At 35.7% G+C, this 13776-nt stretch overlaps 2 protein-coding genes across 4 annotated transcripts in view; one reads left to right on the top strand and one right to left on the bottom strand.

Annotated features, from left to right (window-relative positions):
• The window catches only part of WASHC4 (WASH complex subunit 4), a 65290-nt gene extending 57087 nt beyond the window's left edge, over nt 1-8203 (top strand). For both annotated transcript variants that reach the window (XM_032168825.2, XM_032168826.2), the window contains one exon: nt 1771-8203. In XM_032168825.2, coding sequence (XP_032024716.1) covers nt 1771-1838 — 68 coding nt within the window. In that variant the 3' untranslated portion in view covers nt 1839-8203. The remainder of the gene's footprint in view (nt 1-1770) is intronic.
• A 4-nt stretch (nt 8204-8207) lies between these two features.
• Nucleotides 8208-13776, bottom strand: part of APPL2 (adaptor protein, phosphotyrosine interacting with PH domain and leucine zipper 2) — a 63625-nt gene continuing 58056 nt past the window's right edge. The window contains exons 18-21 of one of the 2 annotated variants that reach the window (XM_058426063.1): nt 12106-12142; nt 11762-11902; nt 10926-10973; nt 8208-9134 (exon numbers count right to left, since the gene is read on the bottom strand). In XM_058426063.1, coding sequence (XP_058282046.1) covers nt 9126-9134; nt 10926-10973; nt 11762-11902; nt 12106-12142 — 235 coding nt within the window. In that variant the 3' untranslated portion in view covers nt 8208-9125. Of the gene's footprint in view, nt 9347-10925; nt 10974-11761; nt 11903-12105; nt 12143-13776 lie in introns of both variants that reach the window. The other variant, XM_032168829.2, reaches the window with a different exon arrangement.

Raw genomic sequence — 13776 nt, 5'->3', positions numbered from 1 at the left:
GCTGCTGACGACTAGATGTTGACTGAATGAGATGGGACAGATGATTAAAGAACTATAAAATCATAGGGGCTATTTAGTTATAGTAAATAGCATCCTGCCTTCTTTCATAGTCAGGCCCTGGGGACTCAGGCAATATAGCCATAATAACCGATAGTGATTTCAATGAACTTCAGTCATTAAGGAAAGGATTCTGTCCATTGTATTCTACGTAGGATAGTGGAAAGGAATCTATACTTTTTAAGGCGCAAGAGCATTGTTCAGTGTTTCATATTTAATGTCCCCATGATACATTTCTCTCAGATTTGAAATTTAGGAATAATCGTCTTCTCTGAGGAACAGATGTTTCCCTTTTTCTGTCATGGAAATTATATAGCGTACATTTCTCTTTGCTTGGAAGATCAAAACTAGATACAGCGACTAGTTGACCCTTATAATTTTCATGTTTACTAGTCTCCTTTTGGTCTTACTTGTGCTTCATGAAGTTTTCATAAATCAAGATATAAAGCTCTTCATAAAACAAGATGTTTTTGTTAATCTTATTTTATGTTAATTTTAAAAATATACTTTTTTTTTTATATAGAGTAGAGGTACTCATTTGGGTAGACCACTTACGTGAACTACCTTATTTCTTGACATTGTTGCATAAATTAAATGTTACTAATATTACTTATTAATTAGGTACGTATCCAGGCATTTTTTGAATCTAGACTAAATAAACATGCTTGAAAAAATTGTTTCAGCTTATTAATCTGGAAGATATTCAATATTAAATGAAAATTTATACATACTATGTTTGTGTTCTTTTTCAAGGATAAATTAGCAAAGCCATTTGGAAGAATTTGAATCAATATAATCTAAATTATGAAGAAACTCAGTTATTGCCTCAGTTCTGCTCATGTGTTTCATGATGCCAGAACCTTTTCCCCAGCCCAGGTGACTGGGAAAACCCTGCAGGGCGATTGGACATTTGCTTTCAGGCTAAAGCATTAAAACAAAACAAACAACCCTTCAGTCCCATGGCAGTGGGATTCCTTGCTTTGGCCTATTCCTCTTAAGGAACTCTCCAGGGTTGCAGTTGTTATATTATCATATCACTGTTCTAAGACTATTTCAGCTAAAGATTGCTCAGAGATATAGTCAGAGTTTCTGAATACATTAGTCAAATAGTCTTTGTCTGTTAATGAAATATGCACACATGACATTTTGCACAAAAAACCGGAAATTCATTCTGTCAAAAACAGTGAAAAGCTGCTTCATTTAAAATTATTTTAAGAAATAATATTATATTACATATAATTTATTATAATTAAGTTATAAACACAAATGGAAAGTTATTCATTCTGGACAGTTGTAATATGTGAGTTTGCAGCCATGTTCCTACCAGGAATGACAGTGTACTCTAATGGTTCTTTCTTGGCCCAGTTGGAGGAACTGGCGTGAGGGGAGCGGGCCTATCTTAGACCAGGAATATCAAGATTCCTCAGGACAAAGGAGCCCATGTGGTTTGAAGCCCCACCCCAGTACAGTTCTGAGCTCCCTCAACTCCACCTTCATTAAAAACCAGTGGAAACAATTGCAGTGTTTAGCCTAGATTTTTAAAAATTTTAAAGTGTAAACAAGGTATAATTTGTGATGTGAGAGAAACATTTGATGGATGCAACTGTAATTTGAAGTTTGGCAATACAGCTCTTCTCAAATTTTTTTTACTTCTTAATTTATTATTTAAAAATGAACATAAATATCCATTATTATTTTCATTCATGCTTTCAGAAGAAACTAAAACAAGCAACGGAGACCTGTCCGACAGCACTGTGTCTGCTGATCCTGTTGTGAAATGATACTGATGGTATTCACTGCACATACGATGAAATCGTCAGAATTGTTAAAACTTTTGCCAGTGGAATGGATAAACTATTGATGAATTGTTTCCTGGGTCACATCTCTGGAGAATAGATGTTACAATTCTTAAAGGCAGTGCTTTAAAGTGAAGTTCATTCTGTTTCCAAAGGCTCTACTTTCAAAGGTTAAGAATGAGATTTTTGCCTGGACTTGAGGGTAGAAGATGTTTCTATTTGAAGTGAAGTTATAAAAGGGCAAATCCAGGTTCATAAACCATCACCTCGGATTTCTTGTAATCTACATGTTTGTAATCTGTATTTGCATAGATCTTTGATCTATAGTTATTTCAAGTCATGGGAAATTCAATGCATATACTATATACAGCCAGTAAATACATGCTTAACAAAAGGAATAAGGCTGAAGTTCATAAAGCATACATATCAATATTCTTATAAAAGGAATATATGAAGATGGCTTTGATACTAGAGGTGAGGCACAGGTGTTTTATGTACTCTTCATGTACAGTATAACTGATGATCATTCTTTTATTGTTAATTTCATGTGACTCACAAGAGCTGCTGATGTCTTTGATGAGACATTTTATAACTAGTTTACATTGCTTTGAGAACATTTAACCTCCAACAGCTGCTTTAAATTTAAGATTTACTTAATACTCAGAAAATTCAGATAAAGCCATAGAGTCCTGTTTGAAGCTTCACTTCTATTTTGGTTGAAGGCATGATGTATGATGTCAGAAAAAAAATTGAATGAATTATTTCTACATCCAAACTCAGGTTTCTTCTACATTAGATTGAATTGAAATTTTGGTGATGGTTTGGGTAGACTTTTTTTTTATATCAAATATAATTTAAGACATCAGATTAAATAACAATTATACTGTTCAGGCTTTTAAAAAAATACCACTGTGAGAATAAAGCACTAGTAAGATACATCACTTACTGATTTTAAAAGTACAGAAAGATTTTGAGTAAATTTTGTGCCCTGCAAGCTGTTAGTTTTATTTTTGTAAAGGTATGTAAGTTATTAAATGGTTAATCATGGTCTTTTAAAAATAAAATAAAGTGATACCTTTACAATGAAGACAAAAGTTTAAAACTTTCTAATACGAACACTATTTTGGGAAATGCTTGATTTTTTTTCTATTGCATTTGTCTGCTAAACATTTCTTTGGATAAATCCTGCAAATAATTCTAACATTACTCTTTTATTCCAGCTTTTAGAATGGGTGTACAATGCTCTGTTTGTACTTACTGGTTAGGGTCAGGGTAACTTGCCAGCCCAAGATAAATATTTTAATTGTTAAAAGTCAGAAGAGACAGAATATGTAGGAAATGTTTTTTGTTTATTATGTAAACATGGCTTACAGAATTATGAACAGTGGATAAAGGCATTTAATATTTGTAATTCATAACTGTAGAAATGGCCCTAAAGCATGCTGCATAATTAATAATTTATATTTTCATTATTATAAGTGTTTATATTAATGATCTTGCATTTGATTATATCAAATTCGTCATTTCATAGCAACAGTATTGTTTTCTCTGTTTTTCTTCTCTAACTTCTCTGAAATCATCTCCTATTAAGGGATAGAAATTGTTATTAGAAGAGAATCAGATGTTCTCTGTTCATTATCCCTACACGTGTAAATTAATTATTTTATCAGTACTAGATAAAGAGTTCACATGCTGACTCCCTGGATACCTACAGTTGAGAAGAAAATGACAGACAATTATTTTTCCTTTAGGTCAAAATAATGTCACTGCTATCTGGATAAATTATAAGTTCATATATTTGAAATAAGATCCTGGAAACGAGTTTAAATGGTGTCAAACTGCAGAGCAACAGGGCTTCAGTATATTCACACCTAATAGGTTCATATGTACATTTGGATGATGATTTTTCTTGATAACATATTAACATTGATTTTATTTTTTCAGACATACTGTAATTTAAAAATTAATGTGAGCGTTTGTTTTAAGTTCACAGAAAACTTAATAATTCAAATTCTCAGGAATTAAGGACTCACCATAACATTGTCAGTTCTAATGAAATTTTGTAAAAAATAGCAAGTTTGTTACCTCACTTGAGTGGGGTTTTCCTCTTCCCCCAATTCTAAGAGAATATAATGTGTATACTAAAACATTAATAAACATAATTTCGAAAATTTCCTTCCCCTGGATGTTTATGTTCAAAATTGAATGTCATAAACCAGTAGTTCTTAATATTAACCTTTTTGGGGTCCCCCTTAATTGAATGAAATGAAATCTATGGAATCATTTTTTAAAAAAATGCATGCACATAGGAAAAATTTGAAGTTTAAAATTGGCTCCTGTCAATGTATTCCAGGTGAAAGGTGTTTTCTTTCCTTTATACATTCTTGATCTTTCCAGAGCTTTTTTCCAATAAAAAGAACCAATATGAAGTTACTTTAAATCCTAATCCTGGAAAGGGATTATCAGTATGCAGTGTTTAATGTTAGTAATAACTATAGTGCTATTTGCAAACCTGAGTTGAACTAAAACAATACAGTAGTCTCCTCTTATCCGTGTTTTACTTTCCAGTTTCAGTTAACTGTGGTCAGCTGTGGTCTGAAAATATTAAATGGAAAATTCCAGAAACAGTAAGTTTCAACTTGTGTGTTATTCTGGGTAGCATGATGAAATCTCGTGCTGTCATGCTCCATCCCGCCTGGGACGTAAGTCACCCCTTTTGCCCAGCATCTTCATGCTGTATGTGCTACCTGCCCATGAATCACTTGGTAGCTAGGTTGTCAAATCAATAGTGTTTGTCTTCAAGTAAGCCTTATTTTACTTAATAATGGCCCCAAAGTGCAAGAGTAGTGACGCTGGCAATTCAGATATGCTATAAGAGAAGGCTTAAAGTGCATCCTTTAAGTGAAAACATGAAAGTTCCCAATAAGGAAAGAAAAGAAATCGTGGGGTTGCTAAGATCTGTGGTAAGAATGAATCTTCTCTCCGTGGCATTGGTGACAGTATTTGTTACAGTTGTTCTGTTTCATCATTAGTTATTGTTAATCTCTTACTGTGCCTAACTTATAAATTAAATTTTATCATAGGCATGTATATATAGGAAAAAACACAGTATATGTATGGTTAGATATTATCTGCAGTTTCAGGCATGCACTGGGCGTTTTGGTGTATCCCACTCAGATAAGCAGGCACTACAGTAATAACAGAGCCTTCAAAATACTATACTGGAGATGAGGTACAATCCTGTTAAATACTACACTGCAGAAATATTCTTGGTAAAGTTAAGTCTGGTTGCTGTTCGTTTTTTCTTCTGAGGCAGTAAATTTGTAAAATTGTGGGAAAGATGAGAAAATACTGGATACTTCATGTTACTGTTTTATGCTGAATCTGCTAAATGTAAAAGGTAGGCTTTAATTGATTTTAATAATTGTAAAAGGATTTTCTTTCCAGCTTCACATTGCAGACGTTTCAGAAGACGGTATTCCTTTTTTAAGGGAAGTTTTAATGTCACATATATTTTTTTTTAACAAAGGCTTTCAGATGTTAGGAATACTTTAATAGGCTGTCAAAGATGTGAAGTTTAAAAAGGGAATCCAGAATAAGTGGAAATCTTTAGAGATTAAGCAAAGGCAGTGAACTCAAGAGATGGTGATGGCAAAGTTAGAGTTCAGTTTATAACACAGGTCAGCATATATATAATGCATAAGAAAAGTTGGGCAAGTAAGTATTTTCTTTTCAGTAGTTTGGCTCCTCTTTACCACTCAGTTTACCTGATACCTCCATTTCCCATTAGTGGAGATATACTCAGGAATGTAGATCAAATTTATTCATTCGATGCAGATCTGATACCATAATTCTTGGATCATCTCTAAGGACTATAAATACATGCTGTAGGTAAGAGCTACATGTAGTCAAGCATTCTTTAATAATGCCCTCATTTGATGGGGGAAGGAGTTAACTTTTATACCTAGAAGCACTTGTCTTTATGAAATTAGTATTAAGTATTTACACTTTTCAGAATCTGTACAAAAGGTAGCAAAGTATTAAGGATATTATGCTTTAGGTTGATACTGCTACTGAATAAATCGTCAAAGCTTAATGTATAGAGAAATACTTGGAGATTGCTTTGTATCTGGTTCTCTCTCGAGGTCATCTGTATATAGCAGAGTGGTTAGAGGCATAGACTCTGGAGCCAGAACAATTTGAATCCCGATTTCCTGCTTAGGAACAGATTCCTTAATATCTCTGTGCTTCATTTCCTTGTGCAAAAGGTGGGATGATAATGACAGTATGTAGCTCATAGGTTGGTTGGTTGAGGATTTAATTTGCGTAAGGCACTTTATATATTAGGAAACAGTAACTAAATATTAGCTGCTATTGTATATAACTACTGGAAACATTAGCTATTACTGTATTATGTGTACTCTCATAGGTAGAAATAAACTTGTCATATAAGCATTAGGTGTTACTATTCTTTTAGGTGGAACGATTGAAACTAAAGTCTGTATTTGACTTTAAGTGGGTCTCTAAAAAACGATTCCTTGTTAAGTGGCTCGGGTAGATGTAGACAAGGTAAGAAAAGCCCTGTTCTTCCCTAAAGGTAGTCTGATGGGTATGTGAGGCTAAACCAGCCTGGGAAGTGGGAATTGTTAAGAATAGCTGGCTTCTAAAAAGGTCCCATTTCCTCTCTTCCCACCTTTCATTTACATGGCACTTGTTAATCTTTCAGAGCACTTTAATGTGTATTAATACACATTTCAGTAAGTGGAGAAAAGGGGTAAATGACCCACTAGTTCTAAGCTTTAAAATTATTTAAAAATATTCAATGCATGCAAGGTATACAATATGTATTATACTATTTAAAGAATGAAAATGAAGCACTTGGAAAGAAGCTACCGTTATCAGTTAAGAACACTTTAGAAGCTCCAGCAGTTTCTGCCCAAGAAAACCACATGGGGGTTTGGTGTTAACCATTCTCTTGCTCTTCCCTTGTTTTACAGCTGATTGTATTTTCCTAAATGTTGATAATCTGGTTATGTTTCAGTTTTTAAACTAAATATAAATGGGATATTATATGCTTTTGTAACTTTTTCATTTTAAAAATTCATCCACATTGATGCATATAGCTGTAGTTTAGCATTTCATTATATGAATACAGCTATCTTCTGTCGATGACATCTGGGTGGTTTTCACTTTTGGGATATTGTAAACAATGATGCTGTAATCATTATTGAACATGTGCCTGGGTCCATGTGTTTAGAGTTTCTCTAGGCTGTGTACCTGCAGGTAAAACTGCTAGGTAGTAGGGCAGGTGCCCTTTCAATGTACTGGACAGAATGCCAAACTGTTGTTTCATCCCAGCAGCGGAGGAGATTCCCCTTTGCTCCATTTCTACAAACAGCTGCATTTTTGGAGTCTGGTGAATATAAAATGTTTCTGTGGTTTTAATTTGCATTTTCCTGATTACTATAAGGAGTCTGTTTCTGTTTATGAGCACTTTGTCTTTTTTAATGTATGAAATGCCTTCATGACTTTTTTTTTCAATTTATCTTTCTACCTGTAGGAGTATTTTATATATTCTGGATGCTAATTTTTTGTTGGTCGTGTGTGCTTGCTAGTATCTTTGGTTTAGTTGTGTGTTTTCATTCTCTGTGGTGGTTTTTGATGAAATTAGTTTTAATGGTCTGAATTTCAGTCTTTTTATGTTTCCCTAATGATGTGCATGCTTTGTGTCTTATTTAAGCCATGCAGTCTTTTAAAATGGTGGATTAATAAAGTAACTTTTGTAATCCAAAATTAGGTTAACATCATAGGATCCATTTGAAATGTATAAAGAAATTTATAGTGTTTCAGTTTTCAAACTAATAATTGTTTAGGACTTGAGTTTCTACCCCTCTCCCAAAAAAGTCTAAGCAAGAAAAAAAAGTTCAGGGGACTGTGGTTCTTGCAGTCTGTCAGAGAACCAGTTGATCTAAAGCAGTTATGTCATACAAATTTGTAAGGCATTAGTGAACAATGAATTAATTTTATGGTGCATAATCTTATACTGGCTTAGACTGGCTCACTATGTCTGTTATGGTGTATACATTTCAAATGGATCCTATGATATTAACCTACTTTTGGATTACAAAAGTTGTTTTATTAATCCACCATTTTAAAAGCAACACCTTTAAAACTTTTAGCAATGGGATCACATATTCTACTCATGTTGACTGGAAGTATTTTTTGATACTATATCACCTCTTCTGTGATTTCATTATGCCCTAGTTTTTGGGAAATTAAATGTTAAATCTATAGAGCTGACTTTAGTTTTCTTCCAGGGATGTTCTAGAAAATAACCACAACAAACAAAAGAAAGAAACAGAATAATTTTTATTGCTAGGTTAATTTATTACAAAGATAATAATAGTTTGTTGAACTTAGTTACAGTTAAACACACTGTACCGATTCAAAATCATTATACTAGCTTCATAGGGAGGAGGGATGGGGGAGTGGGCTGGGGTTCCAGGAATTGGAAGTATCAGGGTGGAAATAGGAACTTTATACCAAGCCCCATGACCAGCTGTGCTTCAAGTGAGTATTAAAATTAATTGGTCCCTTCCCTGAAGAGGGTCTGGCTCAGAAGAAACAGGAACTGGTAGAGCTGCACCCTGTCCACAGTGATCCACTACTAAAAATACTCATACCTAGAGGACCCTAAACTTCTGAATGCTGGTTCAGTAAGGCTCCACTGTAAAATCAAACATCTTTTGTGGTATTCATTTTTTTATTGCTTGATGTCTGGAAGTTACCGAAACTAGACCTGCATCACGCATCTCTACTAGTGCTTGGGCCTCAAAGCAGTGCTCATCACCTAACTGCACAAAGAAATGCTATTAGGTCCAATTATGAGATAAGCTGAATTATAAATACACAATTTTCAGAACGACAGGCACTTAAAGCTCATTAAAATACAAAAATAGATTATATTAATAGGAAATATTTAGTGTTCATCAAATTGTAAATTAGGTTTTTACCATTTTTTAAAAAGGATACTAGAAACTGAAAAGATGATATTCATATGAACAATGCATTTTTCAAACTTTTGTTCTGAGCGCTGAACAATCTAAGAAATCTTAGCGCAATCTAAGTAAAAAGACTTACCACAAAGCACCTAAAATAACATTGTAGATGGGTGGGAATGCTGTCAACCATTTCTTAGTTTCCCTCCCAAGTCTCAGTATCAAGGCATCAAGATTACATTCCACAAACGATTGTCAGCCTTCGGAAGTCAGGTCAGTGTGCCTGTATGTCAGAGAAGTTAAAACCCTTAGGAGGTAGCTCTCCTTCCTGTTTGCTCTTCCCCTACAGGCGCAAGTGAGTTATGCTTCAGATTCTGCGCCTCTATGTTCATTTGGATTTCCATCATTGTCATCTGGTTGATCGTTTAACAGTACATATTTTCCATCATTGGTTAGTGGTATGGACAGCATTAACTGAGCCAGTGCTTCTGGATCCTGAAGTTAGGAGAGTTTAAGAGGGAAAAAAGAAAAGGCTTAAGATGCATTTAAACCCCTTTGGCCTGGCTTTCAATATGTTCTGTAATCTAGTCTTGTTTCTCCTGACTCGTGTGTGTGTGCCTTCAGCTGAGTCTCCTTGCTTCTCAAACTCAGGCATGTCACTTCTAGAATCTAGACTGTTTTCCTCTCAGCCCAAGTATTGTTTATGTAGTCAATTCTTATCATCTTCCCAAAGATTCCATAGAGGAACTTCATTCACAAAACTTTTGTCTTCTCTATCTTTAAACTCCTTTCTTTTCTCACATTTAATCTATACCAGAAGTTGGCAAACTATGGTCATTTGGCTAACCACTTGATTTTTATTGGAAAACGGCTGCGCCCATTTATTTACATACTGTCCATGCTGCTGCTGCTTTTTTGGGGGGGAGGGGGGCGGCTGGAGACAGAGTCTCGCTCTATCGCCCAGGCTGGAGTGCATCTTGGCTCACTGCAACCTTCGCCTCCCCAGTTCAAATGATTCTTGTGCCTCAGTCTCCCGAGTAGCTGGGACTACAGTTGTGCGCCACCACACCGGCTAATTTTTGTATTTTTAGAAGAGATGGGGGTGCACCATGTTGGCCAGGCTGGTCTTGAACTCCTGACGTCAGGTGATCCTCCTGTCTCTGCCTCCCAAAGTGCTGAGATTACAGGCATAAGCCACCACGCCTGGCTTGCTTTTGTCTTATAATAGCAGAGTTGAATTTGTTGCAAGGGAGATAGCCAAAAACATAAAGACCCTTTACAGAAAAAGTTTGCCAACTTTTGACCAATACCATTAAATACTAGTTTACAGTGCTTGCCATTATTTCATGTATGTGGCCTTAGTCCTTGGTCTTCCTGACCTCTCCAACAGACTGAACTGCACTAATATGGTAGCCACTGGCTACATGTTACTATGGAAATTTGAGTTAAATTTAAAAATCCAGTTCCTCAGTCACACTAGCCATATTCAATCTGCATATTAAATTGTGCAGATATAAATCATTTCCATTATTGCAGAAAGTTCTGCACATTGCTGAACTAGAAGCCCCCTGGGGGCAGGGACTATATCTGTCTTGTTCACTACTATAATTCCAGGGCTTTTCTTACACAAACTAGGCTCTCAAAAATTTGCTGAATGAACAAAAGATTAAAAGCTGCTGAAAGACAGGGAGGTCTCAGAGTCCTCATTTCTTAAAAGCTCGCAGGTGATGTCTGTCAATGCTGTGGGGCATGTGATCATACTCTGAGGAGCAAGGCCTTAGAGCACATGGTGGGCACTTATCTATCATCTTAATCTGAAAGAAAGGAAATCTAGCCAACTAGTATGCAAGCAAGAAAACAGATAAGCAGGAGCTCCAGCAGTGATAAGAAGTCCTCATGTGTTAACAGTGAACATGGAGCTAGCTGATCAAAAACGTCTGGTGGTTAGAATACTTGAAATCCCAAACTTGGCCACACTTTCCAGTGAACATCACTTTTCTTTTTGAAGACTCTTAGTATGTATACACAGATGTGTTTTGAGTAGCTACTAAACCAGCATTAGAATGCATCTTACCTTCTGAACCTCAATAATTTCTTTTCCCAAATTAATAGCATAACATATCTGCAAAAGACAAGAAAAGTAGTGATTGGCAAAGGTAGAGAAGGATAAAATTTTAGAACAGATATGATTTGAGAGTACAGTGAGGTCACTGTGCTCACTGTTCCCACTTGGGAACACAGGACCTGGCTGTAGGAGACTCATCACATAAGGCCCAGGGCATTTGTGTCCAACTGTCCTGACCTCTGTTGCCAATTTATGCCATACAAAAAATATTCCAGGTAAGTGAAACTCAGGCAATTCCAGTGTTTAAAGTTCTTAGTAAGAATTTTTTTTCTCTCAAATGTATTTAGCCACGATATGTTCATATACACAGTGGCAAACAGATGATTTACTGAAAGAAGGATTGGTTAATTGTGATAAATTCTAAGTCGCAGATACAGTCAAAGTTTTTCATACTAAACCAACAGCTTGTGTATACGTTTCTAATATCTTCCTTGCTTTGCTCTCTGAGACTAAATTATTCTCTATTGTAGCTTTTGTCTTAATTTTTTTTGAAGAACAAATTCGAGGGGAACTGCTTTCAACATTTCCTTATATCCCGACTAAATAATATGTCTTGCCATTAAAGTTCTTCCTCATTCACCCTATTCTGGTTGATAGGTATTTTCCACAGAGAAATTTAAATCGAGTTTTCTTTCAGTGAGGCCTTCTTAGGAGGTGTTATCTGAACTCCTGGATGGAGACATGCAGAATAATCAACTAAATATCCAAGGAGGTAATGCCAGAAAACTCTTAAAATGGACTTGTTTGGACTGAGATATTATGGGATCTTCACATGAAAAAGAGACCTTTTCGCCTTCTGAGTTGCTTTCAAAGATGTATGTACTCAGAGATGCTTCTCCAGTGGATTCAGGAACACGGATGACAAAACCAACCAGTCTCTTGTTTTCTTGATGAGCAGCAAATTGTGTGACACTGGTAAGTTCAAACTGGGGGAAAAAAAAAGGCAACAGATCATACAACTACTAGAATTAAAAACTGACAAGGTTACTCTCTGGAAAAGTCATGAGAAAAAGTATCCTATTAGTCCTTTTAGTGGCAGATCTTTATTAAGTGCCTTGGCTGTGTTTAAGGTAGACACAAAGGTGAATTAAGGAGTAATCACTAACATGAACCTGTATGAGGTACTTACATTGGCCCTTGATACTTGAGTCTGTGGATCTATCAACCTGAAATTTAAAAAGATACATTATGTCACAAATGTTGGATAAATTTAATATTCCTAGAAGAGTTTGTAGAAGTCCAGAATAAAATAAAACAAATTCCCCCAAATAGAGAGATAAAGCCTGTTAGAGGGTGAGGCGAGATAGCTCTGTGTGACCACGTGCCCTGCTTTCTGCCTTTATGGAACCTGTGTAGCTGAAGCTCAGGGTACCTATAACGGAAGATTATATAGCAAGTAGAAGATTTAACTTCACAGGATTCTGCAACTTACCCCTAAAGACAGCATTATAATTCTCAATAGATCTGCTATATAATATGGATGGATTATATTCTGTACAGCCTCCCTCTCAACAAACATCCATCGGCAACTTAATGTCCCTGAAGTGCAAGATCAACTTAGTCTAAATTTAACATTATTGAAAAAGATGGGGTAGCGGTGAGAAAATAGTGAAGGGATTTTGACAAAACTCTATTTCCTTGTTTTAATTATTTACTATTTATTTATTCTGAGAAGAGTCTTGCTGTCACACAGGCTGGAGTGCAGCGGCCCAGTCTTGGCTCACTGCAACCTCCACCTCCCGGGTTCAAGCGATTCTCCTGCCTCAGCCTCCTGAGTAGCTGGGATTACAGGTGTCAGCCAAAATGCCTGGCTAATTTTTGTATTTTTAGTAGAAATGGGGTTTCACCATGTTGGCCAGGCTGGTGTTGAACTCCTGACCTCAGGGGATCTGCCTGCCTCAGTCTCCCAAAGTGCTGGGATTACAGGCATGAACCACCGCGCCAGGCCCTCAGAATATATTTAACAGTATTTTAAGCATCATCTAATAATCAGGTTGACATATCCTAGAAAATAAACTTTATGAGAGAATTTATTGCTATCTTAGATAAGTAGGTATAAATTTCTACTGTATTGTACTTGTGTTGGAATAATTAACATGGTATTATATAAATTATTACTATACATTTTATAGGTGAAAGCAAAAATATAGTTTGTGGAAAAAATGGTTATGATTCCATTTATATGTTAAATGTCCAGATCTATAGAGATGGCAATTTTAGTGATTAGTGGTTTCCTAGGGCTGGGTGGGTTGCCAGGGGATAATGGGTATTCTTTCTGAGGTGATGAAAATGTTTAAAATTGATTGTGGTGATGGTTGCACAACTCTGAATATACTAGAAACCACTGAATTGTAACATTTAAATTGTATGATATATGAATTATATCTCAGTAAAACTGTTACACCCCCCACCCCCAACAAAAGGCTACAGTTTGAAATACGTGCAGTTATACTTATTAAACCATAAGACTTATAATCAGAGAACTCCAGATTGAGTTCCACCCTGGCTCCTCACCTGATCTTGTGCAAGTCACCCAGACTTCTTACAACTGGTTCATCTGTCAAACTGTGGTAAGAACCCCCACTTCCAAGAGGTGGTTATGACAGTTAATGAGAAGTGTGTATGGGAATTTAAGTAGACAAAGCTTAAGAAATGTTACTTTTATGTCCCTATTAATGGGTATGAATTTAATTTTTTGAATATAGATCATAAACAATTTCCCTCAAGTTGGAATAACTTTCATAGGTATTTTGTAAAATTCCCTTATAAGTGAAAACTTAACACATGCATATTTTGTGGG

The sequence above is a fragment of the Hylobates moloch genome, unplaced genomic scaffold, assembly GCF_009828535.3.
Source record: "Hylobates moloch isolate HMO894 unplaced genomic scaffold, HMol_V3 SCAFFOLD_12, whole genome shotgun sequence".
Lineage (NCBI taxonomy): Eukaryota > Metazoa > Chordata > Mammalia > Primates > Hylobatidae > Hylobates > Hylobates moloch.
Note: the sequence above shows the minus strand (reverse complement) of the source record. Positions and strands in the feature narration are given on the sequence as shown.